The following is a 21,070-nucleotide window of genomic DNA, read 5'->3' as shown; positions in this document are numbered from 1 at the left end:
TCATGAATCATTGATTGCCACAGGAAAACAAGGATGAAGCCATCCTTCTGAAAACAGAAGTCAGCAAACAGATACTTTTCTTCTTTTAACTTTTTTCATTTTATTGAATTTCCAATTCCGAAGTGTATTAGCGCTGCAGTTGTTTGAGCTGGTGCTGCTGCGCTGGAAGCTCTGAATTCATCACAAGTTCCGCTTTCAGCCTCACAACTACTCTATGTATTTTTCTGCCAATGCACTGGGATAGATCCATGAGAAAAACCAGACAGATGTTGTTTGAAGGCTACTCAAAATGACCATTCCCGTTCTTTTTTTTTAAATCTGTTTTGTAATTTTGTCCAGGAACTTCAGTGAAAAAATACAAAGGAGCATATATTCTTTGCAGAAAACCAGTGCAATCACTTGAAAAACACTAAAAACCCGTTTTTTATTCAAAAGCATGCATCCTGACTGATCTTGGCACATCTCTCAAACCAGCTAAATCTTCATCACACCCCACCGAGGTAAATATTTATTATATTTTAAAGCTGGATAAGCCAAAGCACAAAAAGTAAAATAGTTTGCTTAAAAATCTCATGCAACCTTTTAGACAAGCAGTATAGAAATATTATTGCTGCTATTAAACTATATTCCAAAGAACACAACCCCCACTACACATGCTAAAAAAATCCCTGTACATAAACAGCTCAAAGATCTTTTAGGCTCAATAGTTCTGATTTTTCAGATTCCAGCAATTAGGGTAATGTAATCACTATTGCTTGGACAGCAGACACTCCACCTAAGGGGATTCAATCATTCTCTTTGTCAGGCCGTACATCCTGCAACTGAACTGAGCACAACTGCTGTTTTGTTGGCATGTCTTCATCTATCCCCTGAGTTATTCAGATTCTGACACCTAATGCAGTGTATGCCCTAGTGAAGTCAACAGTTTAGATCTCTCAGATGCCTCCCTCCTACTCCCATGCACATACAAGGTAATACTCATTAGGGTGGGGGAACTGGAGAATTCCCCAAGCACTAAGCAGAACTAAATTTCTGCATTTTACCCCTGTTCAGCTTGAGTTGCAGAAAATGTCATTCTGAGCCTTTGGTTGGCCATAAACTCATGCCACTCTTTCGTGTATGCACTGGAGAGTGGTCATGGGATGAAAGCCCTTTTCTCAAGAGTAACTTTTAAGGTATCCCCTGAAGGAATTCAAGTAGTGACTGAAAATGTAAAACTAAATAGTGTCTATGACATTTCAACAATCAAACAAAAGCCAGTGTGGTAATATATCCCCAGCCTTGAACTTCAGCATGTTTGGACTATACACCTACATCCTGTCACACAATGATAGTGACAAATACAGGGAATGTGGAACTTCCCCCTTAGAGGAGACTTTGATGACTAATTTGAAACTGTGGTGTATTCCAAGTAAACACTGCAAGCAGAGGAAAATATTTAGAAGGTAGCTAGCTAGGAACCACAAGAGAGTTACCAATGGGTAATGGGAAATACTCACAGCCACAAACTTCTGCTTTGCGTTTGTGTGGTTTTGTGAGCCGAGGTCTCAGTGCAGTTTGCTAACCCAGTGGTCATGGCCACAGCTGGATGCAGGACCCTCGCCTGGGCCTGCTGCCCAATGTGATGAGCTTTGCCATGAGGGATTCCATCTGTTGCAAAGGATCATGTTATATGTTCCCCAAAAAGAGAATGTCAAATATATGGCTCAGAGAGCTATTATATGCAGCCTACAGATCTCCCACAAGTCTTGGGGCATGTCTGTACTGCATCAAGGAGGGCTGAACAGCAGTTCAGGAGGGAGGTTGATTGCAAAATGTAAGATCATGCAGTGCCATGTAGTTCCCATGGTAAGGTCAGCTGGTCTGGTACAAATCCTCCACCAGTGGCTGTGCTGTTTCTGCACCTGAGGCGGCTATGGCATCCTCCAGGGGAAGCAACAGCAGAGGATAAAATCCCTATCTGTTATCTGAGTCTTAAATTTGTGTTGTTGAAAGCAACAACACTTGTGCCAAGTGTCAGCGTATTAGATCAGGGTCCACAATAGACATGAAGTTGGATACTCCTGCCCTACAGCCTCCCCTTCTTGCACAAGGGGAATTCAAAAGAACAGACTTTTAAGTACGTCCAAGCTCTGCTCAGATGCAGTGAGGAGTCATCCCAGATCCAGTGCAGCTCCTAATGTGGATCACTTGGGAAACTGAACTCACTGGAGAAATTACATTTAATAACACAGCCAAAATGAAAATTCATTATCAGGCTCAACAGACAGGAAACTCTGCCCTGCCTAGGAAGGATCATGGTAAAGCTCTAGTGACCTGAGCTCAAGTGATCTATGGCCTCACATATCGCTTCGGTGTGCACAAACTGGGCTGTATGAGTCTGTACCCAGCACTCTTGATCCATTCACATGAGAATCTTTAGGAATTGAAGAGAGATGCTAATCTTTTTTAAGGGCAGGAAAAAATGCTGCAGAAATGCGAATCTTCAGGGGCTTGATTCAGTTTATGGGCAAGAATACGAAGAGCAGCTTAACACCGTAGAGTTCAGAGCTACAATGAAAGCAACAGTGAAAGGGACACTGGATCCAGTGCTGGAGGAAGGCAGAGGAAGTATCCAGGACAGGAGAATGAGCAACTTCCCATACTTGAAATGTGAGATTAAATCACAACTGCCTACCTTTCCAGGGAAGAATCTTTAACATAGAGCAAATGATGCTGTAGTCAAACACCATTTACAGGGAATGCAGGTTGCTGAGCAGATGAAATGTTGCATGTCTTTTTGGTCCCTCCTGGCCTCAAGGTCAGTGTAGCCTTAAAACAACGCCAACTACACAGTGTAAGTGTGGATATGGGTTAATTTTAACCTGTGTCCTGCTGAGGAAGTGGCTTGCTGGTGGAGGACAATCCTGATGTTTGGGTTCATACCCAAACCAATTCAAACAACACTGAGATCCTAGTTATTCACTGGGTCTGTCTCAGCATCACACAGCATGGAAGGGCATTCTAGACTTTGAGTCCTTATTCTGACTCCAACAGAATCTCTGAAACCCACAGCACTTTGGTTATCACTGACTGATAAGCCAGAGATAAAAATACTCCCAACAAGCCCTTTGTAGACACAGCATCACTTCAAAAAGCTGTCAACCGTGGCAACTGCGTTCCATTCTCCAATAGTCTATATTTAACTGTTGCAAATTAGGCTATAGACTGAATTCTTCATGGCTGAAAACACTATTAGAACTTTAGAGTGTTGTTTTTTCTTCCCCTGTCAGCTAATTAGTGGTAATATAAATTTCAATCGTCGGCTGTGGTTGATTGCAACAGACCATCACATGCGTTACAATAAAGGCAATTTCCTCTGCTCCACAACTACTAATAGTGGGTCTCAATTATCCAAGGTTAACAAAGCATTGCATTGTGCTCTATCATTGTACATCAAACGATGGAGGGAGTATTATTTCCAGAGCATCAGGATCCAAGGTAGCTGTTATATTACTACAAGTCTGCTCCACAGTAATATTAAACACCACATGCACAACTGTACAATACTATCTATGCTATTAAAAATTATAGATTTGGAAAATGCTTGTTTTAATATCCAAAGTCGATTAAAAAGTTTGCATACTTCAACATCTGTTTATGATTTCAAACATGGTTTCATAAATATAAAGCTAATGTGGTCTGGCTCTCCAGCAAAATAAATCCCATTAAAAAATAAGAAAAACCTCTCATTACAGTAGGTTTCTTTTTACATGAGTCCAGTGTGTAAAGTGTATGTTTATTGTCAGCAAAATTTAAAAAAAGCCCTCCGTTGAGCTGCGGTGAGCCCGGGCTTACCTCATTGGAATGCGTCCTGTTCTGGTGCTTGGCTCTGTCTGAGGCATTGGAAAAGGCTTTATTGCAGCCTTCATGTTCACAGACATAGGGTTTTTCTCCAGTGTGGGATCTCAGGTGTGTCTTTAAGTTCTCCAGGCGGGAATAGGCTTTGGAGCAGCCTTCAAACTAAAATAAAAAAAACACAAGAGGAGTGATTAATTAACCAGAAAAATTTGATTTTCCCCCTGCCTAAACCCTTCTCATCTGTTTCTCATTCTTTCTTTTTTTCCTTCCCTTTAAAGGGCTTGTGTTTTAGGGAACAACATCCACTTTGTTGGGAGAATTTGCTTCCCTAGGCAGGCTGAGAGTTTCAGCAGTGAGTCATATTTAAGGTGCTGCTCCTTGTTGGGTACCCACCTGACATTTCAACAAGAGACTCTTTTTTCCAGCAGTGTTAAACACCCCTCCACTCCTCCCAGAGCTCTCTTAGCCCCCCCTGCCACCCCTCTGCAGCTAACACAGCTCAGAAACAGAGGCCCCCTCCTTCCCACCTAGGGAACTGACAGCTACTCGACAGTTTGACCAGCCTTGCAACTTCACTAGCACCAGCACTGGAAAGGGCAGACCATTCCCTAACACAAAAGCAGAAATCTAGCAAGCTTTGAAGTTTCCCAAATTACAGCTTGGGTCTACTCTCGGAGGATGCTGTGGTCAGGCTGTCTGACATTACTAGTTTAAAAAACAAGACTAAGTCTTGAAGACAGATGGATTTTTGGATGACAAAACAGGCCAGGAACCTTCCTCCTGGAAGGAAACCAGCTGCCCACACAACAAGAAAGAGCAGCTTGGGAGACGTGGTGAGGCTTTGGGTGATGTAAGTCCTGCCACCCTCCACTCTGGCTGGGCTGGAGGCTCCTCCCTCCCTCCCTGCACCTGCCCTGTCCCAGAACGGGAGGATTTCACCTCAAACCAAGTTCAGTCCAGATGTGACAGAACTTCACATTGCTCTGAGTCTTGGCCAGTGAAGAAACTGGTGCCACACCAGGACAGGTCATGCTCAGTGTCTGATTTCCCATGGGCAGCTGAGTGGTCCTACATGTTTGAAGGTCTGAAAAATGGCAACTGCATGCAATAGCAACAGTACCTGTCTCCTTGTGCTCCACATGTACAGGACTTGCCTGCACTGCAGGGAGTGAGGCAAACATGCAGCCCATGACACCCAGGAAGCATGTGGCCACAGGCTGATCCCATATAACTTTGTTGTGCTGGAACATAAGTAGTATTACTTAAGCTTCCCTTTAAGGTCTAGCATAGGGACAGTGGACATAAGGTAAACTTGCTCTGCTCTTGAGATATCCAGATTTCTTCAAGGACAGTAGGAACATCCTGCAAGAGCTGATTCCTTCCACAGCTTTGTCAGGGTAGGATGATCCAGTTCCTCTTCCCCAGACAACCTTCATTAGCCCATTTGTCCCACAGAACGTGCCACAACTTTGAGGTAGCACAGTATATCCTTTTCTTCTCTTGCCCTGTGCAAACAATCTTTTATAACTCAAGTCGCTTACAATTACTGAAACATATCATTCCTCTTGCTGGAAAACAAAGGGAACTCAGCATGAAGCAACTCATGTGTCCATGCTGGTTTTGCTGGATACTGACACAAAAATGCAGTTATAAAGAGCAAAAGTTCTAAGGCCACATTTTCAAATAAGAGTTTCTCTGCAAAGCAGCCTGTGCATGTTCAAAGCAGTTGTTCCCACTCTTACGTGTGGATTTGATTATGTCAGTGGGAGTTCTGTTGAAATAATCCTTGACCAAATCCCAGGCTGCAATTGGGCTCATCTGTAGCTTTATGTACACCACAAACTTCTTGTCTGGAACAAACGGCACTTTAAAAATCACTGCCAGACTTGGATAAGGAATGCTCTGCCACAGAGAGGCACCGTCTGCAGAGCTGCCATGTATCCCAGGCAACTGGAAAGAGGTGGTACTCCACTTCAGAAGAGTTGCTGCGACATATTGCACACGGAGGGACTGTAGTTCTTCAGGAGGCAGAGGATGACTTGAAACCCAAATACACACAGCCTTGCCACTGTTTCAGTGTGACACAACTGAGGCTTGAAAGAAGGATTGTGCAGCAGTGCTTTTTCCTGCTCCATCACAACACTGAAGAGGATGCAGTCACTGATGCTGTTTGTCTTCCAAGTCCCTCTACCTGCAAGGATGGGGCTAGACTCTCCCTCAGTCCTCACTCTGTAGTGCAGTAACAATCAATACTTCTTGATACTTTTAAGGAAGATTGGTAAAGCACTAGACTGAGCAAAGTGCTTTAGAAGATTAAAACAAAGGACATGGCCCTGCGCCCCAGGGGAGCTTATGCTCTAAATTAAATGAACGCAGGGCTGGGAGACTGATAAAGGAGTCATGCAGCAAGCAAATCATACATATCCTGATATTTGTAAGCAGGAGCTGGGGCACAGCCAGGGAGGGAGCAGGACTGGAAGTAGCTAATGGAGGAGAAGAACAGGAAGATACAGGAGGAGAGCTTAGACATCTGGTGAGCAGAAAGAGACTCATCCCTGAGACTCTAGGGAGAGGAACAGTGTAATGCTGACAGCAGAGAAGGTATGAAAAGCTGGCAGGAGGAGAAGGCAGAGAGCAGAGGGTATCAAAAGATGTGGATGACCTTCAGGAGGAAAAAGGGCTCAAACATATGAGGAGGGAGATTGTAAACACCTCTCCTCTCCCACCAGTTGACCGCAGCCACTAAACTTCATACCTTGCTTCCCTCTTGTGCCCCCCAACAGGCATTCTGGGCTGCCCTACTTCAGCCAGCGGTGGGGTGGGAGACTCCAGCTGTGAGGGCAGATATCGGCTTTCATGTCTTGAGGTTGAGCAGGAAAAAAGCCCAGCTCTCCCATGTATCCACAGGGCTGAGATACAAAATAGTACCCCAGGCTCTTCCTCAGGCAGTGTTTAACACTAGACAGTGCTGCTGGTACACAGAAAGTCTGGGGACTGGGCTCTTCTTGGGATTTAAGCACACAGGATTGACTTCACCTCTGGATTAAGAGAGCAGAAGCAGGATGTGTTGGCCTAGATCCCCAGGCTGGAAGGAGGCTTGTGTGTATGCTTCGGTATGTGGGTGAGGGAAACTCGCAGTCCCAGAAGCAGTAGTGGGTGATGTCAAGTTAGACATGACCAAGGCTAGGTGGTTTCCCACAGTGTGGCATTACTGGATTTCGTTCCTTGATGTAGGCAACTAAGTTGTCTGGATTTCCACCTCAAGTGACTTGTCCTGAGTTGCTTTAGATCTCTCTGGTAGGTCTGAAACCATTTTTTCCAAGGAAATGCAGTTTTGCCCACTAGCATCTTGACCATACTCGACCTCTTGTCCTGACCCGAGGGTCTAACCTGCAAGTAGCTGTAACCCAGGACTGGCTCTGAGCCGGTTGCCAGTGGGTACCCTGCTAGAGCCCTACTTGAAGCCATGCCTGTGTCTGCACACACATTTTTGTAACCACCAAAGTCCCGCATCCCACTTGCCAAGTGAGATGCACCATGTGTCCCTGCCAGCTCACCGTGCACTTGTGCGGCTTCTCTCCTGTGTGCCTTCGCATGTGCACCACCAACATGTACTGAGCCTTGAAGGGCTTCTGCTCCCGTGTGCAGTCCTGCCAGCGGCAGACAAACTCCTTCTTCTCCCCATGGATGTGATCATTGTTGATGTGCTGGTAGGAGAGAAAGGAAAAGCAGGTCACGCCTGGAAGAGCTGATGCCAGCAAAGCACACACAGTGCTCCAAAAGCCAGATGTTCCCTACCCAGTGCTTGTGGTCAGGCATTGCACCTGGGTGCCAGGTGCACAGATAACACCAGGGACACAGGACCCAACACTGTGGTCTGGTGTGTCCTGCAGAAGGTGCACAGCACTCAGCACACTGGCTCCAAAGCAGCTATAAATGAGAGGTTTCCAAATGCAATGGGGACCCACAGTGCCAGGGAAAGAGGAGCCCTCTCAGTGTCCCCCTCAGCTGCTTGATGTCACTGTTAAGGGGGATGGCAGAGTAAGTTTTGTCTCTGCTGAACCCTGCTGTGCTGCATTTATGCAGCTGGGACACTTTCCCAGGGAGCTGCTGGAGGGTGGTGGACAGGAGGAGACAAGCCTCTGTTGGGTTTAGTGATCTTAAAGGTCTTTTTCGACCTGAATGATTCTATGTTTCTAAGCCTACTTGCACACCAGCCCATACGCCGGCCCCAAGACATCCACCTGCTGTCCAGCGCTGGTGGCTGGCAGGAAATGACAGCATCTGCGAGCTATGAGCCAGCAAAAACTCAGCTGCATCAATTACTGCTAATTACTCTGGTCCATGAAATCCTTTGCTGGGGTGTTGAAAAGCCAGACCCAGAACGGTGCCTTCGTCCACCCTGGGAGGAAGAGTCGCTTTTTCCCAGCTCAGGGCAGATGAAGCTCTGCTGAAAATAAGCAGAGCCAGAGACAAGTCTGTCGGCAGAGCTGTTCCCGTGGCGGCCTTGTCTTTCTGAATGGGGTCTCACTGCCAAAAATAATGCCTGTCCTCGCTCCTGTGTTTTCAGTAGACATTCACTGACAGGAAATCCTAAAATAAACCACTTTGGGTTTGGGTTTTGGCTTTTTTTGTGCTGAGATTTTTTCCAGCCCCCGCCTTTGTCCCCCTGGCCAAGGCCAGGCACACATTTTGCAGCTTGGGATGAGATTTTCTCGGGGTGGTGAGGCAATGTGAGGACACAAAAGTACATTAAAACAAAATCATCAGCCTTCTCAGTCCCAGCCAAATCCAGCCTCAGCATTCTGTGTGCTGTGATCCAATGCTGGCGTCAGGGACCTTCTGCCTAGGGTCCCAGTTCTACCCAGGGACAAGAGGAGGTGTGTGGGGCTCAGCTGGTCTCTCAGGCACTACTGGTAAAAACTGAGAGCCAAAGCTGCATGCTGGGAGAGTCGGGGTAGGCTGCATTTGGGAGAGGTTTTGTATGGGTTAGGAGTTCTGCTGCCTATGGTTCTGGTTTTATTACATAGCATTGGTGTGAGATTTTAGCCTCAGATTGTGGAAAACTGATGAACCTCCCAGGAGACCCATGGACGTGCTAAACCATGCCCAGACCAGACTGGGAAGATATGTCTCCAGGCTCTGTTTGTGTGGGAGTCTGACTTGCAACTAAGACTACACAAGGCAATGCTAGTAGTGGGAGAGAGCACAGGCTTGCCCATTTGGACTTGCCTGGGCCAGAGGAAGAACATTTATGGAAAGGGCACTCACTCACTGTCTGGGCAACATCTGCTTCCCATCACGTGGTGGATGAGCAACTCCACCCACTTCAGCTACAGCTCCATAGCCCCCACCTGGCTGGAGGTTTACCTGGGCTTCTCTCAAACTTCTCTCAAATTGAGTGTGACCTTTGAAGTTGGGAGCAGCAGTTGTGCTTACAAAAATATATCCTCACTCCTGCAGCTCCCTGTTGACACTCACTTCTCCCACAAGCACACTGTGCACTGTCTGTGGGGAACAGACCCTGCTCGCCCAGGTACTTTGCTCTGCACACAAACTAGAGTTTTTCCATGCATGATGAGATGCCATCTTCTCAGAAGTTGGCCCACAACATCTGTATTTCATTTCCATGTGTATTTTGGGCATCCCAAATCCACAACCCCACATTGCTAGTAATCATAGTACAGAAGCCTCCATTTTTATAACCGTCCAAATTTAGGATCTTGGATATTTCATTGAATGTTTTTCTTTGGTTTGTTTTCTGGAAACAAATTTTTGCTGAGCTGCCTGGTGCTCTGCACTTTGCTCTGGGCAGAGTTAGTTTTTCTTACATCTGAGAGGGAAACACACAAAAACTGCTGGACAAATGTGAGCTCAGCCCATCTGAGAGGGCTGCTGTGGTTTAACCCCAGAAAAGCAACATTCTGTGGCATGCAATGTGCAACCCATTAAGCACCTTATCACTCATTTGGCCTTGAAAACCATTTCCAAATCTTCCTGTACTCAAGGACTTGTTGCAGTCAACCAGTGACTTCTGGCAGAGGGGGGCAGGCACTAGCCTTAGATGGAAGAAAAGCATGTGCCCAACACTATAATTTAGAGTGTGGTCCTTCTGGGCTAAGATAATGTTTGTCTGGAGAACTTGGGCAAATGGTACTGATGCCTACTTGGTGGCATCTAAACATATGTAAAAAGAAGATATATAAAAAGGGTGAGAGCAGACACAAGCCCTCAGGAAGATGGCTACATGTGAGTTGCACATTGGTGGCCCCTGGCAGACTGGGAGCCTGGCTAAGACAAGCAGCAAAAGGCTGAAGAAAAAGGAGAAGGTAGCAGCTCCTGTTGCAAAATTTGCCCAATCCAACACTTAGTTGCAAGCAACAGGCCTAGGGTTGCTAGGTTGGTGAATTCCCTGAAGATATGGGCTGGCTTCATAAAAGGGGCTCACACCAGAGACCCAAAATAATGACTTGCAGGGTGCTGGGCTGAGGGCAGGATGGGGCTTAGACACAGGTAATGTCTGATTTCACAGGCACTTGCTCTGAGTATGAGGGATTTGTTGACCCCAGAAGCCAAAGAAAACCAAATGGTGGATTCCCAGATGAAGCAAAGCGTACAAAAGGTTCTTGGAATTAATTAGAACTGAAAATCTGATTAATGATTTGGTTTGGGGATCCTTCAGAGAGCAGTTTTGACACTGGTTTGGGGACACCACTGTGATTATGGAAGCGCTGTTTCCCAAGTTTTAGAAAATCAACCCACTTTCTGTATTTCAGACTCTGATGGAGACACTGAAGCCTGTTTCCAAACTCTAGAGTGCTCTATTTTTGTGTGAGGGATGAGCTGAGCAGGTCAACAGCCTTTAAATGATATGGCCCCACAGGTCATGTCACAGCAGCATAAAAAGTTTTCTAGGACTGGGGACAGCACAGACAATCCCTGACCCAGTGCTGGAGTAGCTACATGGGAAAGCTCAGTGAATATGGCCAGTGAAGAGGGAAGGGCTCAGCCCTCTTCTCCATTTTCTGATCAGGCCCTTCTGCACAGAGCCTTCTGTCGTTGGGCCATTCACAAGGGAGACTGAAACTGCAGCCTCAGCAGCTGAGAAGGGAGCAATATCACATAATCTATGAGAGGCTTCTCTCAGCTGAACTCTTCGGGGAGCAGCGACCTGCTTTGGCAGTGTTTACACACCGTATCTCTGATTTGCACCTTTAGTAGCTCCCAGGGTGAGCTCTGGCTGTACAGCAGCTAGTGATAAAATATGAGGACAAGTGCACAGAAACCCAAATTTATCGCTGGGGTTTCCTCCCAACCATTACTCACATGGACGAGCTGCTCTTGAGTGTCATATTCCTTTGTGCACCCTTCCCAGTGACAGTTAGTCTCATAAATCACCTCAGGCTCCTGTTTACATTCATCCTTATCTAGATCTTCTTTCAGGTCTGTCAGATGCTCCTGCAACACACAACAGTGCATTGTATAAGTGAACTTCTTTCATCTTAATTCCTCCATTACTCATAGATTACAGGACAGGTATCAACTGATCACAAAACCATGCCCATTTTGGCTACATAACATCCATGATTACTGTGAAATAAAGAGTTACAGAGTTTTGGTGGAAGTGGATCAGAGTTAATGACATGACATGAAACATCCTGAAGCCATCACCACAGCAATGCCTGGCTTCAGCCAGGTTGTGGGTAGTCTCAAGAAAGGCTGGAGAAAGGAGAAAGCTGGCTGTTGACCTTTGGTTGTGTTCTTTGCTGGAGCAAAACTTCTCATCTGGGTAAAGTGGGGAAACGTGAGCATGAAGAAACCACAGAGGGCTCAGAGCCTAGTGGTTACCACACTTACCTGACATGGGCTGGGGAGAGGGTTTCTGTTTTCTGCATCTTTTAGTAAATGAGAAAATGATAGCTAATCCTTACCCAAAGATTTATGCCTGCAGGATGCTCCACAGGGACAAAGTGATAAGCTCTCAAAGCACTTCTCTGAGACTGAAATTTGGGAACCTTGAGCAAGACCCAGTGAAGGCTGGGGTTGCAGAACAGAGCTCCAGGAACTCCCGACTCATAAATGAGTTTCTTTAATGCTGAGCACGCTGTGAGCTCTCTCCTTAACTTCTCTGTCTAGCCAGCTCCTCAGTGCTAAATGAAGCACAGAAGATTTTTGTTATGGCTGCTACGAGGATTAAAGTATGGGCAACTACACAATAGTGTAGCACACAACATCATTAGTACAATTCAGAGTAAGGACAACTGTCAGCTCTGCATGCATCAGACACTTGCACTAGAGACAAGGCAATCAGCAGCCAATATTGGGTTGGAATTTAGCAAGACAAAACCCTGGATGTTTCGTCCTCCTTCCTTCTCTTTCCTCCCAATTACTACTATTGCCTAGAACAAAACATCCCACCTGCAGGACAGCTTTACACAGGAGCATCTGGGATGACTAACCACAGCAGACACTGTTCCTCATGATCTGATTCTCCAGTTGGACCCATATGTGTGCAGACACAGCCAGACCCATCTCAAACTGTCTCTGGCCTGCCCAAACAAATCTATCTGGCTGCCATCTCCTTCCCCACCAACACTTTCCGAATGCCTCCTGGGGAGCTGCAGTGATTAATGACTTAATGGCATTATATGGTTTGGAAAGTGAGACATACTGTACCAAAGTTCAACAATTTTCATTAACTAGCTCATAACATACATGCCAGCTATGACTTTTCGATTCAAAAGTTTAGATATGGAGAGGAAGAGGTTTGTTTTAATTAGCTCTTAATTTAAAAAAGAAGTATTGCAAGGTGGCTTTTGGGACAGGAAACTGTAGTAATTTACAGATAGACTTCTGGACATTCAAACTATATGAGAAGTCCATAGCAACAGTCTGAGAAAGTTCAAATAGCAGCTTCTTTTTCCTGCAATTCCTATTTGGTTGAGTTATGAGCATTATTTTTTGTTGAAACATTTGTCTTCATGCAAAGTGTGGTCCCTAGAAAACTGTAATTTTCTACTAAAAATCTTATTTTGCCAAAATTTTATACCTTCTTTTGGAAAAATGGAATTGAAACCATTTTATTTGTCAAGGAGGATTGACTTGTTTTATTTCTGGCTAGTTCAATGCTAATCTGAATCTTGTACTGGAGCTCTTGTGGCATTGTAAGAGCTCAGTAACTCAGGTCACTCATGCCTGGTGCTCTACTGTGTCCCACAAATCTTGTCTGGATTGCATTTTTTTAGAGCACAAGCCATTACTGGAGATACTGTCTGGCCAAGGATTTTGAACACCCAAACCACAATTCACATGAGGCGTTTCCAATGCAGCATTTCCAAAACAAAACATACACATACATGCTTTTTTTTAGGAAGGATGAGCTTTATAGTTGGCAAAAAATGAATCAGCCAATACCTAATTGACTGTAACACAACTTTTCAGCACAGTCTCCTGCAGAAAAGGAATTCCCAAATTTAATGAATTGCTGTTGCTTAGACCAAAGAGGAGACACCCACTACATTCAGCTTTTTAACCTGTCCTCCTTGCCAAGAATGGGCTGACTCTTACATGGTACTTTCTGGTGATTTCCCAGTCCATACTGAAATGCCGCAAGACATGAAGCCTACATTTCCCCTGGGGTATTACTTCACATATTGCCTCATTAGGAACTATTAGATGATCAGCGTGCATTTTCCTACTCTTAATTTCACCTTGCTATTCCAATCAAATCTCCTTTCACCACTTTAAACTATTCTCCCGCTTCTTTCAGTGCCAATTTCAGTGCCTGTAAGACCCAGTGGATTAAACTCTGGGGCAGGGCTGCAGGGGTGAGCCAGGTTGCCACTGTCCAAGCACTCCCTGAGGCTGGGTGCACATCGCTTTGCCCTGGAGCAGAGAACAGAGGATGACAGCCATTGAGCTAGCAGATGTCTGTTCCACAGCTCCTCTGCTACACATGCTTTGACAAAGCAGGTAATAGCTTTCAAATATTTTTTCATTTGCTGCAAGAAATAAACACATTGCCCTAGTAGCCCGGGTGGTGGCCAGATTAGTTTTTCGGGGCTTGTGATTTTGCAGCGGTGTGTAGACGCACTCCTAAACTCAAAGCTCCAGAGAGGTGCCTCTTTGCCCTAATCGTGCTGACTACAGCATGTTTATCTTTCCCTGATATGCTATCTTCATCAATTTTACCAGCCCCCCGATGACTGCACACGTTGCTGTCCCCATGCATCATGCTGAGACCTGCTCCTGAACCAGGGCAGAAGGAGAAATTTGTCATCAACTCTTCCATTCGCTTGACAATAACACGGTCTAATATTTCATGAAAATGAAGTGCCCAGAGCACTCCTGATAGTTTACAGTTGTGATAAAGAACGGTCAGATGGATACTGTCAGCCATTAAACAGTTTGCAATCACAGAGCTCCAGAAAGAAAGCAAAGGCCTTTGGGCCCTTCTTGGTGTCAAATGTTGTGTCACCAGTGTAAAGGATGTTTCTAAGAGCAATTCCTTGTTGAATCAAGAAGTTGTCCTTTTTTTTGCAAGCCTTCTACCTACATGCAAGCTTCCCTCATAATCTATGTTTGCTCTGAGACACTAACACTGCTTGCTTTGCAGCACAGAAAACTCAAGATGTGATTTTTAAATTATCACACTTGGTATATTTCCTCTCTTCTTTTTTTTCTATCCAAGTACAGCAACAGCAAGCTGAGTCCCAGGCACCCATCGAATATTTCACTCAATCACTGCAGCTCTGCCCTGTACCTTTCTGGGCTTCACGCTCCAGGAGACACCCGCTTGCCTGGCAGGCTTTGCTGCTTTGCTTCCAGCTGCAGCCTAAGGTGCCAAGAGTATCATTCCCAAAGACAAGACCCAGCTGTCTCGGCCACACAACATGTCTCGCACCAGGGAGGTTACCTGTGTGTTTGGGGACACTGGGGGCAAGCCCTCGACTTCAGTCTTGACTTTGCTGCGCTTGTTAATTACTGGATTGACGGTGCTGCTCACGGCCGACTCGCTGCTTTGCTTGCTCTAGGAAAGAAAACCAGGCAAGATATGGCACTGGGGTTTGGGATGAGAGACAGGAAGCAGCATGAACTTCAGGAGTGGCAGGGGACAACAGGGTACTGGCCTGTTGCCCTGGGTTTCATATGAAAACCAGCCCGTGTGCGTTTGTGCAAGGCAGAGGGATGGAAGAGAGGGAAGAAGAGTCAAGGGCAGCCCCATTTTCTGCTCACCAGTGAGCTTGGCCTCACCACTGCTGCACTGTTTCAGAACAATCCAATCCATGTGAAAGCCACCCAAGCTTTATACAACCCCCACCCAAGCCACAATTTTATTTCTCAGTGTGATGAAATGATTTGTTGAGAAAATGAATTCCAGGGGGGAGCAGGGGGCTCTGGTTATGTATGAGGGCTCTGGCATGCTGAGTGCATGAAAGACTATGTGTGTATTTTGCTAAGCTCTTAAAAAATGAGAACAACTTCAGGAGAAAAAACATCCCATTGTATGTGCATAAAATTGGAACATTAATATTTTCAATACTCTTGCTAATTGCTCAAGATTGGCCCTGCAAATTATTAAACAGAGGCAGAACTCCTGCCAGCCACATTATTTTGGTAGCCAGTTTGTAAGAAGAAAACAAAACAAATCAATCAAATAACCTGCAATAACAAACAGAATTTGCAGTGCAGGAACCATGAGAAACCCTAAAACAATAAACCAGTCTGAAAAGTTCAGTATGATACAACTAAAACAACAATTGGAAATGGGTGTGAAATAAGGTGAAATAAGTCTCTGGGGAGAAAAGCGACTGCAATTTAAACTTTGAAGGAATGTAAGTGGAAAAGAAAAATGATTAAGAATGTGTTAGACATATTCACTAATCCAGTGCATGTGGAGGGCTTGTGTACACATCTATGTGCCTGGGTGAGCTCACAGGTATTTGTAAGGATGCTTTTGAGGTGTGGGATTTCACACGCATCATGGCATTCCTAGTTTTCAAAATCTGCCCCCCTAGTTTTGCAAAATTTAACAGTAAAAATCAACAGCAGGGATACACTGAGACGGAAGCTACCAAAAAAAAAGGAACAGTAAGTAAAATGTGAAGAAGTTCTATGTAGGATGCATTTATTTGTTAAAGACCACTGGCATAGTTCACATCAGTGCAAAAAAGGGAGGAGGAATTGGTGAAGGTACTGATGAAGTTTGATTCACAGTGCTCAGGTACTTATCTTGGAAAACACTACAGCATGTGCTGAATTCTCTCAATTTCAATAGGACATGGCACATGTTCAAGGAGATTTCCTGCCTGAGATGACTTTGCATATCATGTTCAACACTTGATGGATCAAGGCCTTTGGTTTCTGCATGGGTAGGTACGTGTTTGTGCAAGAAAGGGATGTGGATGCAAAATTTGGCTGTGACTAGTCAGAACAGTAGCCAGGAAAAAGAAAAAGCAACATAAGGGGCTAGTATGAGTAAAAAGAGAATGGGTAAAACTCCCACAGCCACCATGAAGGGCACTGCTCATTTGGAGGACCAGGATAGCTGTTCCTACCTGGCTGGAGTCGGAGATGCAGTTGCTGTTGTTGCTGATCTGTGTTGGTGGTGGGTTGACAGAGATCACTGCCATGTGCTGCCGTGGGGGGAAGGTCGGGGACGGCTGGATCAGGGGAGGAGTGTGTCCGAAGGCTGAGCTCAGGCCTCTTTGTTGGGTCAGGATCTGCTGGTACGTCACAGGGTTAAGGGGGTGGGGGAAGCTGAATGCCGGACTGCAGCAACAAGAGAAAGAAAAATTATGAGCAGTTATTTTTAACAATATTTGTCACATTAGCTAGTGCCTGATTCAAGTTTGGCTTCCTGAAGACTCCAGGAGACAGGCTGCGATGCCCCAGCTAGATGCCTTCAATATCACAATAAGCCTGACAGCCTGCTTTACTGCAAAGGCGTGATTTGTCTCGCGTGTACCTCAACAAACTGGTGAATCATTTTGACCCAACACAACTGAGACTTTGTAATTTCTTTGCTTCTTATGTGAAAAAAACAACAAAAGCCCTTGTCAGGGAGTGCAGAAGAGGATGGGATTTGGATACATCTGGCTTTGCAGCCCCTGAGGCTCCTGGGTTTTCCCAGACAGACCTATTTTGCAGACTTGCAACCTTGGGGTTATGCTAACCTGGATATGAAAAACCAGCATCACCTGGCTCACTTGGCACAGATTACAGCAGGGATGAATAAGTATCCACTTAACATAGTCCAAAACCATGCAATTTGCTTTGCATTCAGGTGAGGGGAGTGCTGGCTCAGGGGACTGCTGAAGTATGTCACCCTTCCTATGTAGGTCACTGGTTCATCTCCAATCTAGGTCAGTGGTGACCAGGAATACCACTAGCCCCTGGCTGCTTGGGAGATAAGTGGGGCAACAGGTGTGAGACAAACAAAGCTCTGCTTTTGGAAAAAAGGGGTTCACCCCCAGGGCCAAGTCCCCTGGGCAGAGGCAGAGAAGCACAGGAGATGCTCTGTGGGTACTCTAAGCCGGTGATTCATGAACCACAGATTCTCAGCCCAAAAACTGATTATTTACCACCTTTAAGAGGTGACTGCCCTGAACCTTTACCCTCATGGTATTTTCTCTCACACCACTAAAACTGCCCAAGGTGTGAACGCTCAGAAAATGGGGCCATAATTAGCAACATGCTTCATTGCCAATTTTGCTTTTACAGAGTGGATTTCATTCCAGCCTCTAACACATTGCTAAAATAATAACAAAAAAGTCTTTTCACCCAAATTTCTAGCAGTTATCCTGTTATATATGTAACCCACTTTAAAATTCCTGACATTTAGGATATACGTTTAAAACACCAACAATGGTTTCAAATTCTTTATTATTATTAGTTGATTATTCCCTCGGAGGCCAACAATTGACTATTGGGTCAGTCTTTGCACTCTACTGGTTTGTTGAAGATACCAGACACTACCCTTAAAATCTGAGTATAAGCTGAGATGCTTAGAGGTATGTCCAGTTGATGACAACAGGTAAAAAGACTAGAAAAAAAATTACTACCAGACAAGGAGTTGCAATTTGTTTAAATCAGCATTATGTTTGGCTTTACAGCCAAACATTACAGTTTGATTTTAAATTATGCTGCTGGATAAAGTAACTTACAAAATCACTGTTAGAATTACTAATAGCAATATCTCTGTTTTCCCCCACAAGTTTTAGGAGTGCATAATCTTTATAACCCTTGCTTTGCAACATCAGTGTTAATTAAATCTAACATTTTTAACAGTTAAGTAATAAAAAGAATAATAACATTGTGAAACTTGGGTGAAGCAATCATAGCAGGAATTGACAACAGTCAGCAGCCTAATGTAAGGGCTTTTTAATTAGGATTTGAAGAAAACTTTACTCGAGGGTTTAGATTTGTTTTAACTATGTTTTTAGAATTATGCTCTTCAATCCACCCAGACAACATTTTTTCTAAGAATGTGGGCCAATAATTTGGAGAATACTTCAGGGCAATCTCTTAAATCAGAGTGTTTCTTAACCAGTCCAACTGCTCACAGTGAGCATTTAGATTAATTTATTATCTGTTTCTGCTTGCAGGGAGGCATGATCATACTGTAATTGCTGGAAATGTGGTAACCAATAATCCCAATTCAGCCAAAAAAACCCACCCCATATGTCACAAAATACCCTTCCACATGCAAAACCAGATGGGGGTTTTGATTTACTACACTACACAGCCCTGATGTACAAAAGCAGAGGTTGCAAGGAAGGGAAGGTCTCCCTTGCTGGAGGATCATCCCTTTTTTCGTAGGGATGGTTCCTCAGCTGAACAATGCCATTCCCAAAGCTTTACCTGATTGTCCCAGCAGATAAATGGCCGTAGGAGCCACTCGCCGCTGAACTGCTTCTGGAGTTGTTGATATATGCCACGAGAGAGTTTGGGGAGGTCCTGATCATTGTCTGGAGATCAATGCTGGCATCAGACAGTGGGGAGATAGACAGGGCTCGTTTTCGGCTTAACCTTGGAGTCACCCGCGGGCTCGAAAACCGGGACACTGCAGGAAAGAGAGATTTTGTCAGACAAAACCAGTGGGCTGCTCCCTTTCTGCAGGTGGGCTGGAAGTCCTGAGAACTGCTGCACTCATGACTGCTGTGGGATATTCAGGAGCCAGGAGCAGCGCAGGGATCAGCTGCACTTTGATGGGATGTTTCCTCTCCTCTGGGTGCTGAATGACAGGGGTCAGGCAGTGCCATGAATGCCCCCTTGCTTCGCTGTCTCTGGAGGATACAGAAGCCTGTCCATTGCTCCCTTTCACAGGCACTAAATTAACTTAAAATTAAAAGGGAAACGTCCCTGCAAGGTTTCCATGAGCGCAGCCGTCCCTGTTGACTCGGTGTCAGGAGCAGCGGGCCAGAAGAGCTGCACATCCGAGCCGGGGCAACCATTGCAAATGGTGTGTGTGCTTGTGTGCAGAGGGAACGGAAACCAAACGAGCACCAGCACAATGCTGACCATCCAATTAATGAAGGAGGCAAGGCTCCAGAAACCCCAAAAGTAAATTAAGAGTTTTAAGAAAACCAATTTGGCAGCTCAGGCACAAAGTTCAAACTCTCCCCCTCTGAGGGGACCTGCCAGTGCCTGGGCCCTATTAGCCATTGTCAATCATTCAGGCATGAAGTCATTTCCAACCCTGCCAGTCCCGTTTGTGGATCTGCAATACATGACGAGTTACTACTGTAAAAGTTTGGCATCCCTCAGTGCATCGGCACTTGTAACTGGAATGACTGACTTCATCCAGAGGAAACTCTGCCCAGGCCTGACCCACCTTCAAATCTCTGGGGTGGCATGGATGGGAGTTGCAGATGGGCCAATACCACAACATTCTCCAGTACCAGGGTACCAGATCCAAAACCTGCCTGAACCCTAGCCCTGCCTGGAATGAGTCATCCCTCCAAAGTGAGCAGAGTTTAGGTTGTCTATTTAAAAAAAAAAGTTTCTCAGGGTAAAACACAGCACTTGGTCATGGGACCTGGCTGGTAATTCCTGCCATCCACCCAAGGGTGCAGGAGAGCTCAGCCTCTCCATCTCCTTCCCTTGATGAGCACAGCGCTGCATCACCACCTGACTTTTCCAGTAGTGGTCTCCCCAGAGAGCTTCCTATGGGTTTATTCTATTAAACACTGTGAATAAAACACTAAATTGCCCAGCCAGGCAATATGAGCTATTTTCCTCTAGCTGTTTGGAGGCACTGATTTTGGTTGCATATCACCAAATACAAGCCTGGCACTTTGCAAGAGCATAAACTTTCCATCCTGATGACAGTCCTGGTATGTGAGGGATTGAATGAGGGTGAAGGAGGGAAAATATATCCTGCCAGTTTGATTTGTGTTGGCTCACAGAAGTTTGTGTCAACATTTCCCTGAGACCGGTGGCTGAGTTGCAGTCTCCCAGTCTCCACATGACTCACCCGTGCACCTAAGTGGCTCTGTCATTAACATGCCTGGGTGATGTGTAATCAATGAGGTTTAGTACCACCATCCTCTTACTTCCCATAATGTCCCTCATTGCACAAGATAAACAGTCCCAGGGTCCCACTGGAAGTCCAAGGCTAAGTTGGTACTTGAACCAAGCACTCTTGTGACTTTTGTCCTACACCATCAAGAGTTGCTACATGCAATACCTTTAATGAAATACTGATATTATTGGGAATTTCTCCTAAAAATCAAATTGTTGCATATATATTGAACACACTCTTCTTATAATATTTTGTATAACTACATTTTGCAGCCTCACGGGCAAGGAGATGAGAGAAAACATGACTCAAGGATCAGGTAGCAAACAGAAAGAGCAGCAGCCTATAAAAACCACCTCTTGAATGTTAAAGATGTTACATGATTTGGAGGGACTAGGCTCAAACCTTCCTAGTGCTTGCAGCTGGAAGACTTCAGCCCCATGTGTCATGATGAGTGGCACTTCCATGGAAGCTGGAAAAGATACAGACACTTTGCAGAAGCACTATGGACACAAAACCAAAATGAGCAAATGACCTTCCCTCAGCAAAGGCTGGAGTGCAGAATTCTCAGCCTTCACATCTGGTCTATGAAATCTGAGTTATCCCAGAGCCCTAGAACAAGCAACGTGAAGGTTGCTTGAGTCGAGATCATAATGGTCAAAACTGTCCTCTATCTGCAATACATTCATGCATTAATGTAACTGGTTT

At 45.2% G+C, this 21,070-nt stretch overlaps 1 protein-coding gene across 1 annotated transcript in view; it reads right to left on the bottom strand.

The window, feature by feature from the left end:
- GLI2 (GLI family zinc finger 2) overlaps positions 1-21,070 on the bottom strand; it is a 212,876-nt gene that overhangs the window by 10,499 nt on the left and 181,307 nt on the right. The window contains exons 10-15 of the mRNA XM_064661338.1: positions 18,703-18,904; positions 16,398-16,611; positions 14,756-14,869; positions 11,167-11,298; positions 7,398-7,547; positions 3,838-4,002 (exon numbers count right to left, since the gene is read on the bottom strand). Of these exons, the coding sequence (XP_064517408.1) occupies positions 3,838-4,002; positions 7,398-7,547; positions 11,167-11,298; positions 14,756-14,869; positions 16,398-16,611; positions 18,703-18,904 (977 nt within the window). The remainder of the gene's footprint in view (positions 1-3,837; positions 4,003-7,397; positions 7,548-11,166; positions 11,299-14,755; positions 14,870-16,397; positions 16,612-18,702; positions 18,905-21,070) is intronic.

The sequence above is a fragment of the Pseudopipra pipra genome, chromosome 7, assembly GCF_036250125.1.
Source record: "Pseudopipra pipra isolate bDixPip1 chromosome 7, bDixPip1.hap1, whole genome shotgun sequence".
Classification (NCBI taxonomy): Eukaryota; Metazoa; Chordata; class Aves; order Passeriformes; family Pipridae; genus Pseudopipra; species Pseudopipra pipra.
This window is presented reverse-complemented; position numbering and strand designations above follow the sequence as displayed.